Below are 23,416 nucleotides of genomic sequence, written 5' to 3'. Positions count from 1 at the left end.
GGGAGACAAAACACCTGGCTCAGGGTTTTTTCTCCTTTATGGACTGTTCTGGGAAGGTTTTATTTCACCTGTGGGAGTGGCAGAAGAGTTTCTATTATGCAGACTTAATGGAGCAGCAACTAGGACTTTGCAAGCAGTCTCTGTTACAGTCAGTGTCCCAAAGGGACAATGGCAGCACCCAAAGGAGTGGATGTTGGAAGACTAATGCCTGCTCTTCTCAAAGATCAAATGATGAGGGCTTTTAATGGAAATTTCGGAGCAGGTTTCCTCAGGAAACTAGAGAAAACCTTCAAAACAAAATGTGGTTTGTTGGAGTTTGTTTTTCCTTTGGGACACATTTTTCCAGCTAGTGGAACTAATTGATATCCCATCCCTTGTAAATGGCATCAAGTATCTTGAAATGAGCATAAAGCTTGGGATGCCCATCCTCAAGCAAACCTAGTCATGCCAAAGTGGGGCTGAAAGGGCAGGGGAGTAAAAGTTTCAATGTATTAGGGAGCTGTTGAGGGAGCAAAAACCTCACCCAAATGCTCCATCTCCACAAAGTCTCAGAGTAAATTAATAAATTGATGAAGTTTAATGGGGTACTTAAAAATCAGCTGAGGTTAAGTGTTCCTTGATACCCTTGTCCTACAGGAGTAGGGTTAGATGAGACAGTAAGTAAAATTATTATCCTTTAATATTTGAATAAGACAGATATCAAGAATTCAAAATCCAAGTTCCTTAGATGCAATGGGTACTATTTTGGATTCTGGGAAGAGTCACAAATAGAAATTGTCTAGCAGGCGTCAAGGGAGGTAAGTGTCCAGTTAATATGTTTTACATGGGCTTGCCAACAGGATAACTGTTTTTTCCAGTCACCTTAATGTATAGGCTGACTGTGGTAATGCCAGGATTTGCTGGCCATATACAAGCCCTTAAAACCAGAGTTAATAAAGGACAGGATCATTGTAACTCCATGCTAGAAAGCCAAGCCTGTGCAGAGGCAGGTCTTCATGCATTAGTCTACTGAAAGTTCTACAAGTGAAGGCAAAGGAAGAATTGAAGCAGTTGTGAATAAATTTGCATTCCCATGATGTTTTTTCTCATGCCACAAAGTGATGTTGACAGCAGCCCTGAATCACAGCAGGAAGGCAAGGGGCCTGTTACTGACAATGGCAGTGTGAGGAAGGGAGGATGGAGACAGGTAAGGAAGGAGTCGCCAGGTGTTTCTAGGGCATGCAGCTACTTGGAGGTACCAGAAAATTAACAGCCAAGATCCAAAAAGCAAACGAGCATGCAGGAAAGGGAAGGTACGCCATACCAATGGGCATGGGGCATCCAGGCCGTCCAGCCCAGGTAACCCCGGCTCACCCTTCTCGCCTTTAAAACCTCGGAGACCCTGTTTATGAAACCAACCACTATCGTTATTTCAGGTGATGCCACTCACCTCCAGGTCATGGGAGGAGAGGCCTGAACAGGTCCCGAACTCTGCTGCATACCCAGAGGACAGAGGGCCTGTGTTATCAGTTCAGTTTTGTCTGCATAGGCAGTAGTAGCGGCTGCCTTTGTTTTTCTGCAATCTACAAGTCATGAGGTACTTATTCTATGATTCTTTGATTCTCTGAGTTAAATTTGAGAGGGTGGTAACTGTGTTTCCTCCACTGTGTAACCATCCATCTTTCCTACCCTCACCAGGAAACTGGCAGCTGGATTCTCGATGATTTATGGCAGCACAACAGATTTTTGGCAGTGTTTGCTGCAGCAGACGAGTTTACATAAAAGCATATATGTATTGCTAAATTTATTCATTTGCCTGGATTTACAGACAATATATTTTGATAGAAACATATCCCATTTCAAGTAAATGAGATTTGTTTTTCCTCTGGGTAATGCAGCTCGAGTCCCCTGTGTCTCTCTCAAGTGATCCCATCAGCTGGCTGTTATTCCAAGGCAGGGAAAACAGCATTCAGGTTCTGCTGTGACACAGGCACAGTGACACCACATGTTTCCAGAGAAGAGCTGTATCTAGCAGTGGAGGGGACACAGGGCTCAGTCCTCAAAGGAGAAAGCCCTGGGCTCCCAGCACATGGGACACCCCCATGTACCCCAAACTTTAGTGAGCTCTGGAAGAAGAAGGAACATAACAATGATCACCCAGCAGCCTGATTGCTCAAAAGATCAGTGGTTGCCCACTGATGAAAGAAGACTGTGGTGGGAACCAGGCTGGGCCTTATCTGAGCATTTTACTTTTGCAAGCCCATTATTTATGTTATGATTTCCTTCTTTCTTCCCCACCAACAGATCTTGAAACAAAACATTTGATGAAACAGAACATACCAAAGGACAGGGTGCATCTAATCCAGGCGCTCCTTGGTCTCCCTTATCCCCTTTAGACCCTCTAGAGCCTTTCTTGCCCCTTTCCCCCTGTAAATAATAGTTTAGTCCAAGAAAAAAAGAATACACAAAAAAGCTTTAGGATCATCCATTTCAAACAATTATCAGCAATAGTTTGAAAAAAGGATAAACATTTAGGAAACATTTTAAAAGAAGAGAGATTTCTCTTTGAGCTGCTAAATGAAAAACAATGTATGGAGCTACTAATGGTTCCTCAGCTATAAAAACACTCTGGCCATTTTTAAAATCCCACACTGATGAACTGTAAGGGCTTTGCATCAAAGGGATTACAAATCCTTCAGTTGATTTTACTCTTCTTACTACTCTGAATTCTCCTTTTTAAAAGAAATTCTCACACGTGGGAGCATTTTTAGAAGCCTTCCTTTACACTGTGTAATAAACACTGTGTTTGCCACTAGGAGGGGTTTCATTCTACAATTTCTAGGCAGGCTCCAGGTTGAGTTAGACCAGAGACAGAGCAGGGGGAAACAAATTTAAAAACTATAACCAAAGAGAAGGCTTGCACTCTGGTGGAGGGACAGCATCAGATCAGTATAAGGGCAGCCACAAAAGGGACTGGGGGAGCACCCAGGTGCCCCGTTGTGCCTCCTCACCAATCTGTGCCTCCTACATCCCATCCACAGCAGGTCAGCCAAGGCAGGGCAATGGGGGGCTATCTGTCAGTTGTATCTCTACCAGATCTCTCTCTGATAACAGAGCAAATTCTAAGCACAAAAAAGGTGAAGAGGACACTGCACAGGGAATTGAATTTAGGGTCCTTGTTGGAAGGTTAAGAGAATTACAGGATAAGATCAGACAGCACAGCTTGATGCTTCTTATTAAAAAAAAAAAAAAAAAAAAAAAAAAAAAGTGTTAAACCCAAAGCTGGCAAAATAAATGGATGGGAGAGGAGAAGCAATGAGAAATCACCCAGACCCAAGCACTGGAACAGAGAGGATAATCCAGGAAAATGCAGCATGGGTTGCTCTGCGGGAAGGAACCGGGAAGAAAGGCGGAAAAGGATGAAGGGATAAAGGGGACAAAGGTGGACCTGTAGGAGCAAGGAAGATGCACATATACACAAGGAAAAAACAAAAACCAAAAAAAACTAAACAACAAACAAACCACAGGCATTAAAATAACAGCAAAGAGCACAAGCATTTGGGAGCACAAGTTCAGGGTTTACACTTTTTCAGCTGGGTCACTGGAAAGGCTCTGTTCCCATTGCTCCCATTGCCACCACCCAGTGCCAGGCTATGCCACACTCCCACACCGAACATAGGGCAGCAGGAACATTTCTGGGATTTCAAAGGCATTGCTCTGCCTACAGAAATAGAGGAGGTTTGGGCAAACTATCTGGGAACTTAACAAAGGTGCTGCTTGACTCCTCTAAGTAGCGACGTGTTCAGAGTTTCTGAAGGGGAGTAGGGGTGAGTGGAAGTACCAAGGCTCAGGGGGAAGAGTTGTATTTTCTAGGATCCCACCTGTGAAGATAGTACACTCACCCATTTGCAGTCTCAAGTTTCTCACACTTTTTTGTTTCAAAACATCAGTTGCAGTGAGGCCAAATGCTTCAATGCATGCTTCAAGGGGCCAGGAAAATTTCTCACTCATGCCATCAAACTCATCCTCTACAACGAGGTGCAATTTTTCCCAGTTTTCATTTGAATTTAGGTGAGAGCTCAGAGAAATCCTACCTACAGCTAGTCAAATATCTTTCTTTTAAGTAAAATACCCAGTTTAAAATCCAACTGAAAAAGTTCAGGAATTCTGTTGGGTTTTTGGTTTTTTTGTTTGAAGCCACACAAACAAAACCAAACACAAAAAACATCTTAGTGGAGAGGATGTTAAGAAGCAAAGCCGGAAATGCAATGATTAAAAAAGGGGAGAACTTTGGATCTCCCATAAAACTTGGACCTTTCTCCCCTAGTTTAAGATTCCAATTGGCCACTGCTTTCCAAAACTGTACATTCTGTGCAGAGCAAGGTCAGAAACATGTTGCAGATAAAGGACAGAACACTCACTATGTATCAAAAGCAAGTTTGTATAATGAAAATCACCACTCATGCACTGTAAAACTTTACATTTTCAGATAAGTTTAGGTGATACCAGAATCTTATGAAGGTGACTGTGTAAGTACATGCATAAAGATGTTCACCTGTACTACACCGAACTGCTTGACATATTTATACAGCTGTCACCTTACAAAGACTGTAATGCAGAAGCCATTTGTATTTCTAAGTGAAAATTATATTTAACTATAGCTCTCAACTGCATTTATCTCAAAGATAAATTGTTGTGGAAAACCTGATGAAAAAGTGAAGAGCTTCTCAATGTGCACTTCTTAGTGATTCCTATCTCTCTATAACACAGGTAGTATGGCAGAAAAGCAGCAATACATGTTACTGGTTTTGACTCAACTCTTCAGCATTACATCCATTCAGGACAACATCTGAGTTGACTTCATGTCTGATTGTTTAAGAAAGGCAAATTGAATTTGTCTTTTCCAAATTTCCATCTTCCAAATTCTCTGGAAGATCATTTTCCAGAGGACAACTTTCTTTTGAATGCTTCTGGGGGAATGAAAAGTTGTGTAATAAGAATTATGGCTCTACATTAATTCTTATGGAAATACCTATACCCTATGCCAGTAAATAAGCTGGATTTTGTAAAGCATTTCATGTTGTCCTAACTCTACTACAGATGAAGCCCTGTGCTTCAGTGAGGACAGAGCTATAACGATGAACACATCAGAAAATCCCTCCCATAGCTTTCAGACACCACAACATCCTGGCTGATTATATGAGCTACAGGTATCACCTTCTAAAACACAGGTCTGTAAAAAGTTACTAATACTAAGGTCTAGCAGACAGAATTACATGCAAGCTACTTGAGGTTGCTGAGGAGTTAGCCAGACTATCACTGCCTGAAGATGTCAGTAACTGAATACAAGTAGCTTGCCTGGTTACTTACCCGGATTCCTTTGTCACCAGGAAGACCTTGTAAACCCTGAAATACATCAACACAAAAAGAAATATTTTAAAACAAGTTGGGCCCACTGTATGCCCACTCAGAAAGAGGAAGGTGTGTTTTTTTCCGTTTGTACCAATTGCTCTAGGGTTAAAAAAAGAAAAATAAAAAAATTTTCCATCAGAGAACTTCATCTCCATTAGACCATCCAGGCTGTACCATCATTACTGGTCCTCCTCTAAGGGGTTCTTCAGATTAAAAATTAACTACTTTAGAGAAGGCAGTCCCTGAAAAGAGCAGCAAGCTTCCTTTTTGTGTTAAAGAACAAATCAGTTTCACAATTATATGAAGCCATAATTCCAACACAGGCTCCATTTTGCAAAAAGTAATCCAAAACAGTGGAAATACCCTCAGTGAAGGCAGCTTTTGTCACTGCAGTGAGAAGACAGGACCTTCTCATTAGGCACCCAAGCTGTGGAAAGGTAAAAGGAGCAGATGTGCTCAAAAGCAGCATTTTGGACTCAGGTACATATCCTGGGAGTCCCATGCAGCTTTTTTTAGGAGTTTGAAGACCAAAGAACAGTTTCCCTTCAGCTTTGACCTCATACTACGATGTTCCAGTACTTAAAGGACAGCTACAAAGATGGAGACTTTCTATTAACAAGGAGTCCCATGGACAAGACAAGGGGTAATGGCCATAAGCATACATAAGCTTGTAACATTGGTTCCTTAACACCTAACCCAGCTGAAACTGCAAATGCTGTATTACAGCAGCATCTTAAGCTATCGACCAGAGCAAGAAAACAGGCACTGTGGGTACTCCCACACTTACTGGAAGCCCTGCTGGCCCCATTGGTCCTACAACTCCAGGATCTCCTTTACTGCCCTGAAACAGAGACAAGAGAGTAGAAATTGTTACATTCAATTTAGTACAAACTGAGAGCACAGCAGTGGCTACAGCAGCACTACAGAATAAAAGAGATATGTTTCAAAGCACCTAAAAACCACAAAAATGATACTCAAAAATCAAAGAGGTCCAGCTGAGGATCTTATACCCACAAGGAGAGCAGTTCCAGCTCTAAAAAAACCTAGAGCTTATCCATCCCTGGAAGTTTGTGTCTTTGAAGAAGTTACAGAGCATTGGTCAGTTCTGAAGCAAACTCACCCTTTCTCCTTTTGGTCCTGCTGGTCCTGAAATCCCAATTGGTCCTGGAGTGCCCTGTAGTTGTAGGAAGAAAAACACATCAAGATGTTTTTATTCTGGGGCTTCATTAAAGACAGGAGACACTGCTGCTTCCTTAGAAGAAAGCACAGCTGGGAAGGTCAGTCTGGTGGTGTAAGGCATCTAGCAGCACTACAGCTTTCAGTGTTGGTGGTGATGGACTTGTAGTTATTATACACAATTTGAAGAACATGGGAACTTCTCCATTAGGTCACACCAGCACCATTTTACAAAGCCTTATTTTTAATTTTTAAACTCTTTCTTGACAATGGTTACAGCAGGCATTTCTACCAGCTCCACAGGAGGAATTTTTGTCTCTCTAGTTTATATCAAAGCTGAAAGCTGTAGCAGAATAAAGGCCATTTAGATATACAATAACAACTTTTCTTTCCTTTTTATTTCTTTAATCCCCCCAGAAGTCAGTTGAGTGAAAATAAAAGCATCTAGTTACTTGGTGGCAGGCAGCCAGTCATGCAAGCTGGAGGACAGCGTGCTGCAGAGGTGGCTGGAGATGCATATGTACAGAGATGCAGACTAAGGGGGTATCATTCCTTCCCAGTCCCTCTGTCCCCTTTTTGTCATTTACAGCACCCCACCAGGCTCTCAATCATGCTAACCAGAAACCTCAGCCATTTTGCTAACCCTCTGACACAGGGCCCAGAGTGCAGTACACCAACCTAACTATGCAGTATAGCTATGCATAACATTCCTAACCCTGTATCATATAATTTAGATTGTCAAGAACCATTTGGGTATTGATCCACAGTTCATCCATGGAGCTTCTGTAAAGGGACACTTTTGGGGCCCATTACTTGCATCCTAGCCAGAACAAAGGAGGAACAGAGAAATATGTTTTGAACAGCCTTTGAACTTTTTAATGCAAGCTTGCATTAAATCCTTAGTCACTAAAGTAACCCCGCAGATGTGAGCAGGATGACTCATGGGGCTCAGAAGAGCTTTTCAGATAAATTAAATCCACAGAATGTAAGTGGAGAAGTAGTTCACACAGCACAGAAGTTCAGTGCAGTGGGAAGTGAGAAAAAGCAGGCTCTCCTTAGGTCCGTGCACAGGAGTTCACATCATGGAAATCTTTATTGCCTGCACATATGCATAATTTTAAGATCATCTAGGGCCATGAAATACATTATCTCACCTGCATATTTCTAGAAGTTAATTCTACAGTTTCCCAGAACAACTGAGACTAGAAGCAGCCATTCAGATTCTGTTCATAAGTTCCAGTTATGCTGAAGAGAAATTTATTTTTAAAATAGCCAAATGGACTATACAGGGGTGATGCATGATTTCCCAAGAGGGATTAAAAATATTTGACCCTCATTTAACAGCTGCTGCCCCAGAATAGCAGAATGGTTTGCAGACCCAGGTTTGCATTACTTGTCTCATTCTGGATTTGACAGACTGAGAAGCTCAGACACATGGGAGTTTCTTTCCTTCACACCTCACAGTAAATTAGCAACAAGGGGTGGGAATCTTGCATCTTTCTGCTCCACTGTGAGATCTCTTTACCTCTCAGGTACATGCATAGCCCAGAGCACACCCCACACCCATATATCTGGGACTAAGGAAAGCATGTGCAGAGTTGCTGAAGTTGCATTATTCTCTGCTGCTTGGAGGTGAGAAACTCGTCTGCTTGCAGAAGTTCTTTTACATGCAACTTCTCCTCGTGGTGAGATGCTCACCATGCTACAGAGAGATATCTGTAAGCACACCTGCAGCCCACAGCAACAGTCTTAAGTGCTGCATGTGAAAACAACACAAAAAGCTTTCTGCTCATAGGAAAAAACATGTGGGTATTATCATGCCTAAGAAAATTGAAGAGCTACTGTCATGGAAAGGCAGCAAGCAAAGCTACCATGGGGAACAGCAGGAGGGAAACGCTAAACCCTTCCCCATAAAGAGGACAGAACAGAGCATCATGGAACCATGCAGAACCGTTCATCTTGTTATTGCAAAAAAATGGAACAAGTAGGCTGTGATCCCAGGATTCAGGCAGACTCAGAGCATCAGAAAAGACAAGCGTGTGATGTCAATTCTCAACCTAAGTCCAGCCCCCCTCCCAAGCCTGCTCTGGAGAAAAGAAAGTTATTCCTATTGTCAACAAGACTGGTAGAAGAGACGAGACAAATCACAGTACTGGGGAGGAAGAACAAAGGGTAATGGAGAAATGGAACTCACCGGTGGTCCAGGCCTGCCGTCTAAACCTGAAGCACCCTGAACAGATGGGGAAGGGTTAACAAAAAACAAGGCAAGAGGAGAGGGGAGAAGGGTAAGGGGGGAAGGAGAGAGGGGACAGGTGAGTGAAGCAGTGACTTGAGACAAACATATTCTTGCAATAAACAAAAATTAAGATCTCAAGGACAGGCGATGGTACTTACAAGCAAACCAACAAAAACACAGAAACACTGAATACATATAATGTTGGCCTGCAACTTTCAGGTCCCCTGGTGGCCAGGAGAGAAACCTTTGGTAGAATCTAAGTTGAGCTTCCCTCCACTTATGAGTATGACAAATTCCTCAGCTTGTAAACCACACAGAGAAATTCACAGCTACTGCAGATAATCTGGCAAGATGCTGAAAATTATGGCATGATGTCAAGCCTTAAGCCACACATGAAAAAGCAGCAGGTCCAGCTGTGGGATTTTACAGAGTCCGTCTGAAGTATTTCAGTACCTGTTTGGCACTGCATCTAATCTGACAGGCTAAAACCACACTGGATCAGGCAAGGAGAAGCTTATGAAGAGAATCAGGTACCTCTGAGCAGGGACACAAGGTACACAGTATCTCTCTGGCCTCACTAATTGCTTCAGAACTGTGTTTCCTAGTTGGCCAACTGATATTGTTGATACAAGCACAAAACATATCTAAGAGCTCATATACTCACTCATATACATACTTGTGAGCTCATCTTTCCTCTCCACAGCTCCTGAACAGAGATGGGAAAAGCCAAGGCACCCTGCTTTCCCACGGGGCTCACTGCAGTAGAAGACCCAGCTAGCACATCCCCTGTGACTGATAAGCTTGTCAGGATAACTGCTGGGGCATCTCCTGTTCACATGGTCACAAGGATCTCCTTCCTCTGTCCTGACAGCACACAGACTTGAGGGAATAACTGTTTACACAGAAAGCTGATATTTGCATTTCTCAGGACAAACTGGGGACTGGGTTTTTACATCTCACTGCTTCATTGAGGCACAACCCTTTGCCTCTGAGCCTTCCAAAAGCATAGCTTTTTTCCCCACTGGCTCTGTATGGAGCCACAGTGAATTCATTCCTGATGAGTGCACTTGAATGCCTATGTTTAGATGAGATGCATCCAGGCCCTGGAAGGTAACTGCTATACAGCACAACTAACAGACAAACATTTTAACAAGACATACATTTCAGCCAAAGTCAGGGACAAGGGATCTGGGTGATCGAAGACAGGTTGACAGTCACACAGTACACAAGATGTGCTTTGTGGTGCTTGTTTCCAGGAAAGTATGTTCAAAAAAGGAGAGGGAACACTCTGCCACCAGTGCTTGTTATGAGGAGAGAACCTGGGGGCTGGCAGAGCAACTGGATGGGACTGAGTTACCACTGATTTATTATCAGCTGTCAGCTCAGACAGCAGGTGAAGAGGCTTATAGAAATGTGAGCTAACAGCTTCACAAAGTCTTCAGGTTTGTACCTGAAGTTCCTGTAGCATTCTCATAACTCTGACAAAACCCCTCCTTGCTAAGCAAAGCAGTTCACTAACACTGGTCTAAGGTGACTGGGTTCACACGAAGCAGGGAACACATCAGGCTCCTGCCACGTCAGGGGAAGCATCGATAGGAAATTATCACCAGTGAAGAAGCTGAAGGTATTTGGAGCCACCAAGGTTTTGTACAAATCTAGGTAACAAACTGCTGGGGAAGTGTTTCCTTTTCCAAGGTTTTGACTTTTCCCGGTCTTGCCTCATGGCCCTGAAGTGCAAAGAACCCACAGGAAAGCTGCTGCTTGTTTTTCCCAGTCCTGACAGAAACAGGAAGAATTGATCACTGATCTATTTCATAGATCTAGAAGATGAGAGTTCTGTCTAGAACTTGGTGCTTTAAGTCTAAAAAGCAAAAGCACAGCTATTTATAGTTCATCTCTTTCTTTGACTTTACATATCAAGTCCCTTCATCTATCTCCTATTGAGGGATCTTTTTACAGCTGATACAAGTTTGGCTTACGAAGCGCCGCTTGCTTCCTGAATACTTACGGGTAATCCCAGTGGCCCTCGGTCTCCTTTTTCACCCTGGGCACCCTTCTCTCCTTTCATTCCATCAATCCCTGCTTCCCCCTAAAGGAAGGATGGAGCAGAAAATAAACCCACCATGACACCACTTATATAACAAACATTCCTCCATTTGGAGCACATTGGAGCAGCAGAGAGAGTTCAAGAGGCAGTGGAGCAGTGCTGGAGCCTGATTCTCAACCCACTCTGAGGAAAACCAGAACCAGTGAGGTAACTTCTGGTTACTTTTATCTACCTGACACTCCCTGCAATAGCACAGGGAGAGCAACCCAGAAGTGAGCTCAGTTCCCCTTTGACCATCTTCACCCACTGGATCTGAAACTCCTCTTGCTGCCATTGACGTAAACCAGGTGCTCCCACAGAGGTAATATGAGCAGTTGGTTTTATATTTTAAGAAGTGGATTAATTGGAAGTGAATGACAGGTGAATGTAGGTGTCTACAAGCTTTTAAAAAAATAAATCACACTGATATTTTTGGAAAGACTTTTGTAATGCAAAGGCATCAATTTCAAATTTTGGGAAAAAAATTCATTTTTTTTCCAGTGATATTTTATAAATTCTGGATTAGAAATAACAAAGCAGTATTAATATATTCCTTTATCATAAATCCAAAATGCATCTCAAAGCTTTTTCTCCTTCCCATTTGGGTTCATAAGGCATTTTAAACCACAGTCTTGGTTGCATTTTGAAATGGGCATGTCAGAACCAAATTTGCACAGAAACAGTGAGGCTGCTTGCTGTACTCTGCTACAGTTCTGGGACCACAGATTGCTGGCTCACTCCACCAGCACTCCAGCTTCCACACAGCCACATCTCACTGCCCTACAACACTGTTTAGCTCAAGCAGTTAGTTATGCCTGACATGTCTGCTAAGGGTGTGACACGTTCTTCCTTGGCACTACTGAAAGCCTCATTACAAAGAGAATTATTACAAATTGCAGGGATGGAACAAAAACTTCCACAGTCAGGACATCTCACTGCACCTGCTAATTAAACCTACATGGATCCTCTGCTGAAGCAGAAGCTGGTGCAGTACTTATGCCTATAATCCAGGCTGTGCCATGCAAGGCTTTCATCTGTGTTTGTTTGGCACATACTCCAAAGACAACTGCACCTCACGGAAGTTTCCCGGACACTTGATAGCCATGACTACTGAGTTATGGACAAGCAAGACAGATAACTGTATCTGTAATCAACACATGGAGAAAAGATGAATTGGGATAAATATATCACCTCCCTCAGCACCCAAATAGAGCTGGCAAACAAATACTAAGCAGAACCAGAAGAGTTAAGACTCTTTCCACAATTTCCACTCTTTGGTGAGATAGTCAGAGGAAAAACAGAGCTCTCCTTGGACATCTCCACTCAAATATTTTTTTCATCTTTGTACTGTTTTACAACAGGCAAAGCAGTGATGCAGGCTGAGTATAAACACAGTTAGATGGAGATTAGAAAGCTTCTAATCACCAAGAACAGGGAAGTTCTTGAGTGGCTGTACAGCAGAATTCACAGCATTTACAACCGGGCTAACTTTAAGTTTGAGCTCAGTTATTTAGGATCGTATGACAGACAGGCTGTCCATCCTGCTGTACAGACCTTCACTCTGCAGACAAAGATTTCAGCTATGTTCTCACAGGAAGATTTCCAAGGGCCAGTGGCTTTCCACTTCTCTGGGTAAAAACTGGAGAAAGTGACTGGGTTTATGGGTCCTTAAATGAGCACTGCTAATCGATTTCCTTCAAGACATTATTCTGAAGTACTTGTCCTCTTACCAAGAGGCTAAGTAAAATTTGCAAGCTAGGAGGTTGTTACTGGAAAATTCTTGCACCTGAGACAGCCTAGTTGAATTTCAGGATATAAAGCTTTGCAGTCTTACCTTCGGTCCTGGGAGGCCCTGGAGACCCTGTGTTTGGGATAAGAGACAAAATGTGAGCAACTTTTAAGGATGTGTTTTGAAATCCAGGTACCCCACTTCAGTGTGTAGCATAGAGTTTTCGCATTCTGACATGAGCAGGGCACAAATGCCTAGCTCAGAGGCCTCATTATTTGTGTAAAGGGCACTTCATGTACTGTTCTCAACTGGTTTGCCAAGAACAACCTGGCAGTGAGCCAGGCTTGCTATTAAGATCATTTTTGCAGTTGATCCCTTTAATCCCACCCACCCCCTCTTGCTACTGTCTTTCCTTTCATCTCAGACTAACATAACCTTCACTCTAACTACCCAGCCCACCCTAGCTCTGACCTACCCTGGGGGCTGGTTTTGGAAGTGATACTAAGCACGTTTCTATCTCAACACTGCAGTGTTTCATGGTGGTTTTCTCCATCCAGAATCCTCCCCAGTCCAGTCACTTCCCCTTCTATCCTCACTCCCAGTTCCTTGCTCCTCAGGTGAACAACTCAAAACTTACTGGAGGTCCTGGAGGGCCTTGGGGTCCAGGGGGCCCAGATATCTAGAAAACAATACAAGAGAAGTCAGTGTCATAATGTGCTGCCTCCAGAGGTGAAGGGGAACTGCTCAGAGGGGAGCCAGGGTACAGCTGAGCTCCAGTGGGCTTGGAAACCTGTGCTCTCCCTAAAGAGTGTGTAAGGAAGTAGCAGCAATCCAGGTCAGCAGAGTGGCTGAGAAACAGCAGCAGGAATCTGGTGAGGGTTATGCAGCAGTTGCAGAGCCAGAAAGAAACAGAGAAGTAACTTTTTTTCTTTTTTCCTTTTTCATTTTTTTCTTTTTTTTCTTTTTCTTTTTTTTTTATTTAAATAAAGCCTCACTTCCACTACTCTACCACTGGTCCCACAAGGAGACACAAGACCAACATCTAGTACCTTCTTTCAAATGATAGGAAAGAAAGTGGCTGGCTCCACACATGCAGAAGAGTGTATGGAGAGCCTGTGGGACTCCTTGCTGCAGGGTGGTACACAAGCCAGCCTCTCACTCTGAAGGGAGAACAGGCACGCTCATGAACCCAAAACCTATTGACATCTATACACATGTGGATACATGCAGATATTGTTTAGGAAATCCCTTTGCCCCCAGTGCAGAGGAAAATATCTGTTATGCTTTCCATGATTTTCTGTACTTCCCTAGGGCATGCTTTTTATTGCTTGTTGTGAGCTAGACTGTTCTCGTGTAAAGGAAAAGCAGGGCATCAGGAGGTAGAGCAATTTTGTCCCACAAAACGAGGCTTGCTGTCCCAGGTGCTGCCAAATGATCCCTATCCTACTGCTGTGATTGCAGAAGGAAAATGAGAAAGGTGACCTACTGATTCTCCCCTCCACGCCCCCCAGGCTCACCCTTCTCTCCCTGCACACAACAGACTGTCGCCACTGTCTGAACTCAGGGGTCTTGCTCCATCAGGAGCCATCTGTGAGTGACCCATAAGCTGAGAAACAGCAGTTCCCCAAAGGAGGAGTAGGAAATATCAGGTATTTTACAGCTTAAATCTGCTTCCAGAGGAGACACCTTACAAAGAGGGAGGCTGCCAGGAGTGGTATTAAGATGCAAGGGGAATACCAAAGGATCTGCTTGCCTTTCCCAAACAGTGTCCTGACACCTCTCTGCTGCACAGCCAGCAGGCTCAGCCAGCAAACCAGGTGTTTCAGGTGACTTAGACACACAGGCTCTATCACAGCCAGCACCTCCAGGTGACAACAGGGACAGATAGCCAGTTGGTCACTGCCTGCTGCTAGAGACCTGGCCTGAGGGACATTTGGTGAAACTTAGGTACCTAAATCTTAAGGAGTCTGAGACCACCAAGATTCTCTGCCCTTTGGGAAAAGAACTCTTGGTTGTTGCTCTGTGTTGTTTTCTCTTTGCCAAGCAGGAAAGAGCAGCCTGTCTTTTTCACTCTTACTGTCAATCCTGGGAGTCCAATGGGACCTGGCAATCCTGATGATCCTGGCATCCCTTGGTCACCTCGTTCACCTTTCTCTCCAGTGGGGCCATCAAGACCCTATGGATCAAGAAAGAATTGTGCATTTTTTGCAAGACTAATTTAGGCAGACATAAGAAACACCACTGCAAGAGCCAAAACTGGCTCTGGTCATCCCAAGAACACACAGGAAACCCCAGACAACCATCAGGTGCCAGGGAAATTCAAGGCTTCACTTGTCTTGAAATCTGATGTGAAAATGCTTGTACACAGTCCTGTCACTGTGGATATGGTAGGCCCCAGAGCAGGGCTGGAGCATGGCTTTCCTGCCTCCAAGTCCGGCTTGCAGTACACAGTTTGCTGGAGGCTGTACTAAAAACCACTCCCCATCAGACAGCTGTTGTGACAGCAGGAATTTTTTCCTAGTAATCTTCTAGAGAGGCAGAAGCTTGTTGCATAAAACTCTCTTGAGTAGTGCTAGGGACACACAAGTTGTGACACACTGCAGCTGGGAGATTGGGAGTTAGTGGCAGGGATATCAGTGGTTTTGCCAAGGCAGTCACCCACCTAGAAGGGGCACTTGTGCTGGTACCTCCACTGCCACCCTCAGTCAGGCCTCCTGCTTGCTTACAGTGGCCTTCCAGTTTAAGCAATGTGCCAGGCAATAAGCTGAGGGATCAACATGGTACCCAGAGGGCAGGGCAGGCAGCTGGGGACAGTCACTCCAGCAAGTCACTCCAGCAAGATGGACAACACATCTGCCAGGCAGTGAGGTGCTCCTCTACTCCTATGCTTCACACAGCAGCAGTGAGCTGTCTCCAGCATCCACCTTGGAGGGGCTCTGAGGTATCCAGAAGTCCCAGGGTCTGGCACTGTAACCTGGGTAGCCAGCAGTGCTCTGAGACACTTCGGTTTTACTCACCGGTGAGCCAGCTTGTCCTGGCTCTCCTTTATCACCCTTTTCTCCTGTGACCCCCCCAGGGCCTGGCTCTCCCTTTATTCCAGGTGGTCCATCCCTTCCTGGCAAACCAGGGGGGCCCATTTCTCCAGGCTTGCCACGTGGTCCCTGAAAGAAATCCACAAAACAGAGTGAAGCACTTTCAGATATGAGTGAGGTTACTCCAGCAGTGACTCCCTGGCCCTGACCCTCTGTCACTGCTCAGGCTCTCACTCACAGGAATGCCATTTGAGGAGTCACAGGCAGGACAAAGGAGATTTGCCATGCCAACTCAACAACTCTTTTAAAGTTAGGACTTTGAGAAACCATTAATGCTCATTTCTGTGATGGAAAAAAAACTTTTTTCCCCTGTGGGTAAAGCACCTGTGCAATAATAGCCACTGAGATGGAGCATACTAACTCCAGGTAAGACCACTGAAGGGAAGTGCAGTCCACAGAGGTACAGTGCCTCACCTTTTCTCCATCATGGCCTGGAGGACCTGGCAAGCCAATTTCACCCTGAAATACAAAATTGTTACTTTGGCAGTCTGAAAGCAGCTACTATGAGTGCTTCTGTGAGGTAGTGTGATGACAAAGGGAGGGCACTGGCATTGCAGAAATAATCTGCATAGCCACAGATAAAAAAGTATGGAACCCCCTTTTAAAACAGTATGTTTTGTGACTTCTTAGGACTTACCCCAGCCTTATTTATCCTGACAGATAGTTCATGGCCCCAGTGCTGTAACATAGTCCCCAACCAAGACAATTCCCACACAGAGCTCAGTTCCCATAAGCTGCTTCCTAAAGAAGGAGGGGGGGGAGGGAATGGGGTGTGGGGCAAGTATAAAAGATTCTTCATCTTTCAGATAAAGCATTATCATTGTGGGAAAAGAGATTTTCAGGATATTTATTGTGCATGAGGAGGAGTGCTAGAGGCCAGTGGGGCAGTCTGATAACACTGGATGAGAAGAACAGAAGCACTGGGGAGAGTTGTGGTGGAGAATTCTGCCTGCATTACTCTGTTTTCCTTAGCTCTGGAAGTGCTGAGCTGAGCAAATACCTTCTGTCCTGGTAGCCCTGGAGGTCCAGCCACACCAGGAAGTCCTGGGGGTCCCTAGATAAAGAAAAATTTGTTTTCAGATTATTAACAGGGCTTTTATTTTCATGTTTTGAAACCAAACAGCTTGTCTGAGCTCAAGGGGAAATCACAGGGGAAATTTCCCAGGAACTTGAATGTGCTTGGGACACCAAGCAATGAAGTCCTGAATGAGCAGCAGGACAGTCCACAGGGAGCTGTAGTTATGTATTTCTTTGCATTCTCGTGGAAGAGAATGAAAGTGACCACAGCTTTCTGTTCCTGAAACTGAAGTGAACTTAACAAGGTTTTCCCTTCCCATCTACTGAAGTATATTTTTAGAATATAGACCACAGGAAACACTGTACTACTGATACACCAAGCACAGCTTAAGCAGTGCTGAACAGCACCAAGTCTTTTGAGATTTCCTCATCACATTTGGCAATTACCACTTAAAGGAGACCAAGGAGCAGCTTGGTCTAGCAAGTGATGCTATGTACTCCCATTTTGTGCTGCTCTTTAAACTTTTTTTTTCCTAACCAGGTTTCTTGTCCTGAGAAGCAAAATACAGGGACACTTCTTCCTTTATTTCAGCTCAAAATAATTACTTTGCTTCTGTCTTCAAAGGGCTTGTAGTCACTGGTGTTTTAAATGAGCAGTTTTGTACAGAACTTATGTCAAGTTATACTTATTAATGGTGAAAATACGTCATCCCTTCCCACCACTGGAAGTATCCCCCACAGACTTTTGCAAAAGGCAGCCAAGGCCTCCTTTTTCTCTGTTTTGGTCAGCCCCCCTTGCTCTTTCCTGCACCTTCTGAGCAGCATGCATTACCTCTTAAAGCAGAGAAATAAGGGGCCTGATTAGAATTTAAGTGCCTCGATCAGAAGGCAAGATGAGCTCTTCCTTCAGCTGTCAGCTGCCCCAACTTTAGCTCCCAATAGCAAAGGCCAAATGTTTAGCTGCACCTAAATTGTCAGGCCATCTGCTTAGGAAGAACATATGGCTACTTGCTTAATACCACACAGCAAAGCTAAGAACTCACCATCAAAGCCAAAGTTCGTATTTCCTAGGAAAGAAAAAAAAAAAAAGTAAAAGAAAAAAAGTAAAAAAAGAATGAAATAAAAAAGGAAAACACCACTTGAAAACTAAGCTTTTTCCTGAAGGTAGTTTGTTCTACTTTGTTCCCAGTTGTCTGCATCCCCTGGGAAACAGGAAAGCACCCAGCACTCACCACACAGGAGGGCAGCTGCTCACCTGGAGAGCTTCACTGATGTTACCATCATAGTCCATAATCTCATCCTTCCCAGGCTCTCCTTTGGGGCCCTGCAAAATACCAGTTCTTTAGCCAGGGCTTGGGGATTGCCCTTTGCATGGGCTACTCAGAGCTGTGATTCACCCTGAAGAAGGGGTCTCAGACCAGCTTGTTTCATGAGACTCCAGTTTTTCATTTATTAAACAAAGCCCCTACAGCACATTTTACAGATAAAACACTACAGCAGTGCAGCCAGACAAGCCCAGATCACTGTGACATGATCAAAGCTGGCAGGTCTTTAAGTGGTGAAGTTGAGGGCAAAACCCAGGAACTGAGTTGCCTGACTTGGCTTTCATACTTGGGCATATATCAAACACTCTCCTGCTGCCCATTCCTGATATGCCAAGAGCCTGAGTTCAAACTTGGGTGTCTAAACTCACCTCCTCCTACAAATGAGCCCAGCATTCCCCCCAAGGTGGATCAGAAGACTTTTCCCCTAAGGCAGCAGTGTCTTCTGATAAGGGTATAGAGTGGAGAAATGGCTGTCTCAAACTTAGCCATTGCCCAGCTATGAGAACTTTCAATAATAGTGAGAGTATGTGTCAAGAAAGAGAAGGCCCAGCCTGTCAGTGTGGTCCCACTATGTTCATACCCCTTTGAGAGACCAAAACTCTTTAAGTCTTAGTGAAGGGACACCTACCCTTGGGCCCATGGGTCCCTGCTCTCCTGGTGAACCAGGTTCCCCCTGTAACAAGAACACACTGTTAGCAAAGCCTGGCTGCTTCACTTGTTTGAGCTCCAGGAATCCTTGTTCTCTACAAGTCCTCTGAAACAGTCTGGGAATAGACAGCTTAGTTTTAAATTACTCCTTTTCAGCTATGTTTTGTACAAATTTGCATCTACTGAGCCTGGAGCTGGGCTGTGAAGAAGCTCTCTGTACCTTTTCCCCTGGTGAGCCTGCAGCACCGGGACGGCCAATGTCACCAGCTTCTCCCTGAAAGAAAAAGGGAAAGGGATGGATTTGTTTTGTCACATGGAGTGTGACTCCATGATTGGTTTTGCATTTCCAGGAGGAAGAACTGTCCCAGCTAGGTACCTCTGCTATGCCCCCTTCTCCTTGAATAACCCAAAGCTCTTGCCTGACTTCACACCAGGTGCCCTTCTCTTCTACCCACTGGGGAGGGAATATTCAGTGTGAAGGACAGCACCCCATTCAGACCCAAAGTAAGTGCACAGGAGGGCTATTCCAAGGACATCCGAGATAGGATTTTAGTGATACTTCTCCTTGAGGAGGTAGAAAATGTAGGGGTAGAGAGCCTCCATTCTGCCTTCCCTGTCTCCAGTACCCCAGGGACTGGAGGCTGTTATTGATTCTGAGTGACTGGCTTCTCACAGAGCCTGGAGAGAAGGTATTGGAGCACAAGGAGGGAATTTTCCTCCCACAAACACATTTCGCAAGTTCTCTCACCTTCAGCATTTACAACAAAAGCACTAAAATACCGTGCAGAACCTGATATCCCTTCAGCAGGTAATTAGAAGTGGGCACAGATGAATGCATCTTTCGGGCCTTCCTACACCCTTGTGCCAGGCACAGTCCCTCCCAACACACAACTCACAGAGGAAAAAGCACTCACTTTTGGTCCAGGGGGCCCAGGCAGACCTGGAGGACCAGGTTCTCCTTTACCTCCCACCAGGGCATTCTCAGTATTTCCCTTCTCTCCCTGTTTGTGAGGAAGAACAAAGTATACATTACAGCTCGGTCTCTCCATCTCCTTAACTTCATTTACAAAACTGTTGGCTTAGAAAAATGGGCTCAAGACAAGGCCCATCAGCTGGACTCCTGGCCACCAGCTGCCCAGGAACCAAGCCAACAGTCTTGCCTGGGAGCTCCTCCTGAAGCACTGCCATCCATTACAGCTATCCTCACCCCTGCACTGCTGCTGCTCAGCCCTTACTCCCCAGGGCCATACAGAGTTTCCTGCAGACAGACAGACCTCATCCCCCAGCCTGCAGTTTGAACACAACTGTTTTCTTCTACTGCTGAAACAGAGCTGATAAAAACCACCTGATGATGGCTTCTTTTGGCAAGTGCCCCTTTGGAGCTGTGGTCATCAGTCAGATAGTCAGCCCTGCGGATCACATCCTTGTCACAAAGCAGACACAAGAGCAGCTACAGGAAAGCTCTGTTTGCACCACCTTTACACCCTCATCTTTTCTTGATATGGCCAATGCCATTAAGTGCCCTGTTCCTTTTCCCAAAGGAAAAGGATCCTCTGTAAGCCTGACCTAACAGATGTGATTGCTATGCACAGCTTGGAGCACAAGGAAAAAAGCTTCAGTTTCAGAGCATAGCTTTAGCTGACCTGCTCTGGGTCTCTCCACTTCCAATCCAGAGCACAGCAGTGCAGCTCTGAGAAAGCCCATCTCCTCTTCAGGGAGGCTGAAATGCCACCTTACATATGAGTTTATGCCTTTAAACTGGAACACAATTCCCTGGTCATGTTCCCAGGACCATAGCCTCCCCCCTCAATGCATGAAGACACACATTTCCTCACCAAAAATAAAAAAAAAAGCCCCCTTTGTGTGACTCTGTCAGTCCCCTTGTTGGGGCTGCTTACTCCAATATCCATGCTGCTGAATGCTGTGAAAGTGACCTAAGAATAGTGCAAGAACTGTGCACAGGTGGCACAGGAGGGAGGAAGGAAAGGGGATAAGGGTGACCTTCTTCTCCCTCCCCCACCCCCCCCCAAAAAAAGAAAACAAAAAAAACCCAGAGAAGATACAAACCTTCATGCCAGGGAGCCCAGGAAGCCCGGGGTCACCAGCTCGTCCTTTCTCACCCTGTTGGCAAAACAGACATGGCTGAGGCTGACTCTGCAGGTTCCCTGTCCTGGAGCAGCAGCCAAAGGATGAGCTGCCCCTGGTTTCAAAGCCTCTTCGCCTTCCCCAAGGGATTTTACTTTAGACATAGACAAGGCATCCTCTAGAAGAACCTGCTCAGGACAGTGAACATTTTTTCCTGCACTTTTGACCATGCACATCACTGCCATTTCTCTCCAAAGGAAGGTGAGACAGTGATCCAGGATCCCTCCTGGATCTTATCACTCCAGTTTGCTAAACCCTTTTCCCTGTCTGTCCTTCAGCACAGGCTCTCCCCAGTCCATATACCCAGAGAAACTGACACCAGGGTAGATTTTACTTGGAGTGCCCTGATAGAGTTCAGCTCTTTCTTTTCACTGAACCTGTTCACTGCTTGAGTCCACTCCAGTTTTCACACCTCCTCATTACAAAATGAATTCCACTTCTTTTCCTTGTCAAAGATGTCATGACCAACACTCCCACACCTCTCCCAAGATGTTTTCTTCTCCTGTTCCCTAACTCCCAATCCCAGTCTCACGCTCCTCAAAAAAGCAGTGCAGTGGCTCAGTTTGCAGCCAGGCTCTGTGACACACACTGGTGGTGAAAAACAGTGAAAACAGGAGTGACAAAAATGGCAGAGAGAGAAGATAATGATGAAAACCTCAGATATGATGCTTGGAGAGCAAGGCTGTGAGTGTGAGCACAGTGTGAGCTGTGCAAGAAGGTACTATGGTGCACGGAGGATGCCACAGGGCAGCAAGAAATGGAGGACATCCAGCATTCACTTGGTGAAGTGACTTTGCTTAGTTCACCATGACATCTGGGTCATCTTTTGAACACTGAAGCTCAGTTACTGATCTTTACATTTAAGTTAAGTTCTAGTCAGCCAATTCCATAGAGCTGTTAAATCCCATGATTTCCAGCTATAGTGGCCTGTTTGAAAGTCTGTATGTTGTGATGACAGAGTGATATCAGAGGTTTCTGTTACTGTGAAGAGATGTTTCAAATGCACCATCATTGCTCTTGCCTGCAATCCTCACATCTCCAAGACTTATCAACTTGTACAGATTACAAAGAAGGCCTAGCTCTCTCTAGAACAGCAGCACCCTGGATCAACAAGGCTACCAAAGAGGTCGTGTTGGTGGCCATACCATTGCCCACAGGAGCTGGGGCACCCTAGCTGCACCCTAGTCTTGTCAGAGCTCTAGGGTACACATATGACGTGCAGGGAACTTGCATCAGTGCTCCAGGAACAGACATACATTGGTCACTTCATGGAAAATAATTAACAAGCAGCAATCTTGGGGTTTTTTTTAGGCAATTCTATAGTGCAGTGACCCCTTTCTCTAAGGTAATTTGGCTTCCAGCCACCTGTAAAGCCCCCACCCATCATTCCTTCCCTGACAAGAGCATGCAAATTACTGCCATAAATTAATGCTTCCCTCCCCAGAAAGAAGGCAAACATTTGCAGGACCCCATGTCCAAAGAAAAGGTTTGGCCTCTGGGTTTTTTGTATAAATATAATCTCTAATCCTTTCCCAGGCATCTATGAATGCCTCATTCTGCCTTGCTCAGCTTTTGGCATTCTACTTTGCATTCAAAGACTCGTTGTCAGTACACATGCCCATAAGGGCTACTGAAAACATCCTGTGCTGCTTGAATGATGCAGAAGATCTCTTGAGGAGGGAGGTCAGATTACTAAATCCACGTTCAGGGTGTTATTTCTGGAGTCAAAAGATGTAACACTGTCCTTAGTCATTCCCAGGACAAGACTACATCCCCGGCATCTCACACTGCCCTGCCTGCAGCTAGCCCCATACTCCAAGCAGGAACATGCAAACACACTTCACCAAGGAGGCGGGGCAAGAGCCAGAAAAGGACACATAATCCCCTGCAAGCACAACAACGCAGGGCAAAGCAGGCTCCCACCAGCTCCTGCTCACAGGGCACACAGCACAGCACTGCCAGGACACCAAGCCCAAACACACAATGTCCTACCCGCTGTCCCCTCTTCCCTGGCAAACCTGGTGGGCCCATCCTTCCTGGGACTCCAGGTTCTCCCTTCGTGGGGAAGAAAAGAGACAGAGAATGTGTCTGTTACATGGCTGCCACATGCTGTAACACAACCCAGCAAGCCTCAAACAAGAGGAGCCAGCTGCTCAGGGATGGAGTGATGAGGTATTCTTGTTCTGTGCCCACCACGGGAACTCAAACCAGGTCATGCTACACTGTGCAGGGCAGTCTGTACAGTGCACAACAGAGCAGGTCCTGGCAGAAACATGGGGAGACTTCTGGTGGACACAGAAGTACTGGGAGGCAGGAGGGGACAAGGGAAGGAGGAGAAGAAACAATTGCTAAGCAAAGTGTGCTGTGTGCATACTTTGTGGAGTAGGAAGAAAAGGAGGAAGGTGTTTGGAGTGTATTCCTATCAACACAGACATGAGCAGGAAGGAAGGAGTCTATTTGCAGTACAGTCCCTCTCTCACTTGGCATCACAGTGTGCTACAACCATTTTGCTTAAACTGGCAGGTGCTGCATTTGGGCACTGGAAGTACAGAGCTGTTCCGCAGGTCTCTC

At 45.1% G+C, this 23,416-nt stretch overlaps 1 protein-coding gene across 1 annotated transcript in view; it reads right to left on the bottom strand.

Moving 5' to 3' along the window:
• Window positions 1-23,416, bottom strand: part of COL13A1 (collagen type XIII alpha 1 chain) — an 88,264-nt gene that overhangs the window by 3,149 nt on the left and 61,699 nt on the right. Inside the window, exons 21-39 of the mRNA XM_030453593.1 lie at window positions 22,838-22,900; window positions 20,768-20,821; window positions 19,615-19,701; window positions 18,921-18,974; window positions 18,681-18,725; window positions 17,983-18,051; window positions 17,771-17,794; window positions 16,711-16,764; window positions 16,125-16,169; window positions 15,636-15,779; window positions 14,696-14,794; window positions 13,256-13,297; window positions 12,724-12,750; window positions 10,812-10,892; window positions 8,762-8,797; window positions 6,512-6,565; window positions 6,179-6,232; window positions 5,350-5,385; window positions 1,304-1,381 (exon numbers count right to left, since the gene is read on the bottom strand). Of these exons, the coding sequence (XP_030309453.1) occupies window positions 1,304-1,381; window positions 5,350-5,385; window positions 6,179-6,232; window positions 6,512-6,565; window positions 8,762-8,797; window positions 10,812-10,892; window positions 12,724-12,750; window positions 13,256-13,297; window positions 14,696-14,794; window positions 15,636-15,779; window positions 16,125-16,169; window positions 16,711-16,764; window positions 17,771-17,794; window positions 17,983-18,051; window positions 18,681-18,725; window positions 18,921-18,974; window positions 19,615-19,701; window positions 20,768-20,821; window positions 22,838-22,900 (1,146 nt within the window). The remainder of the gene's footprint in view (window positions 1-1,303; window positions 1,382-5,349; window positions 5,386-6,178; window positions 6,233-6,511; window positions 6,566-8,761; window positions 8,798-10,811; window positions 10,893-12,723; window positions 12,751-13,255; window positions 13,298-14,695; window positions 14,795-15,635; window positions 15,780-16,124; window positions 16,170-16,710; window positions 16,765-17,770; window positions 17,795-17,982; window positions 18,052-18,680; window positions 18,726-18,920; window positions 18,975-19,614; window positions 19,702-20,767; window positions 20,822-22,837; window positions 22,901-23,416) is intronic.

This window comes from Calypte anna, chromosome 6 (assembly GCF_003957555.1).
Source record: "Calypte anna isolate BGI_N300 chromosome 6, bCalAnn1_v1.p, whole genome shotgun sequence".
In the NCBI taxonomy this organism is placed as follows: Eukaryota; Metazoa; Chordata; class Aves; order Apodiformes; family Trochilidae; genus Calypte; species Calypte anna.
Note: the sequence above shows the minus strand (reverse complement) of the source record. Positions and strands in the feature narration are given on the sequence as shown.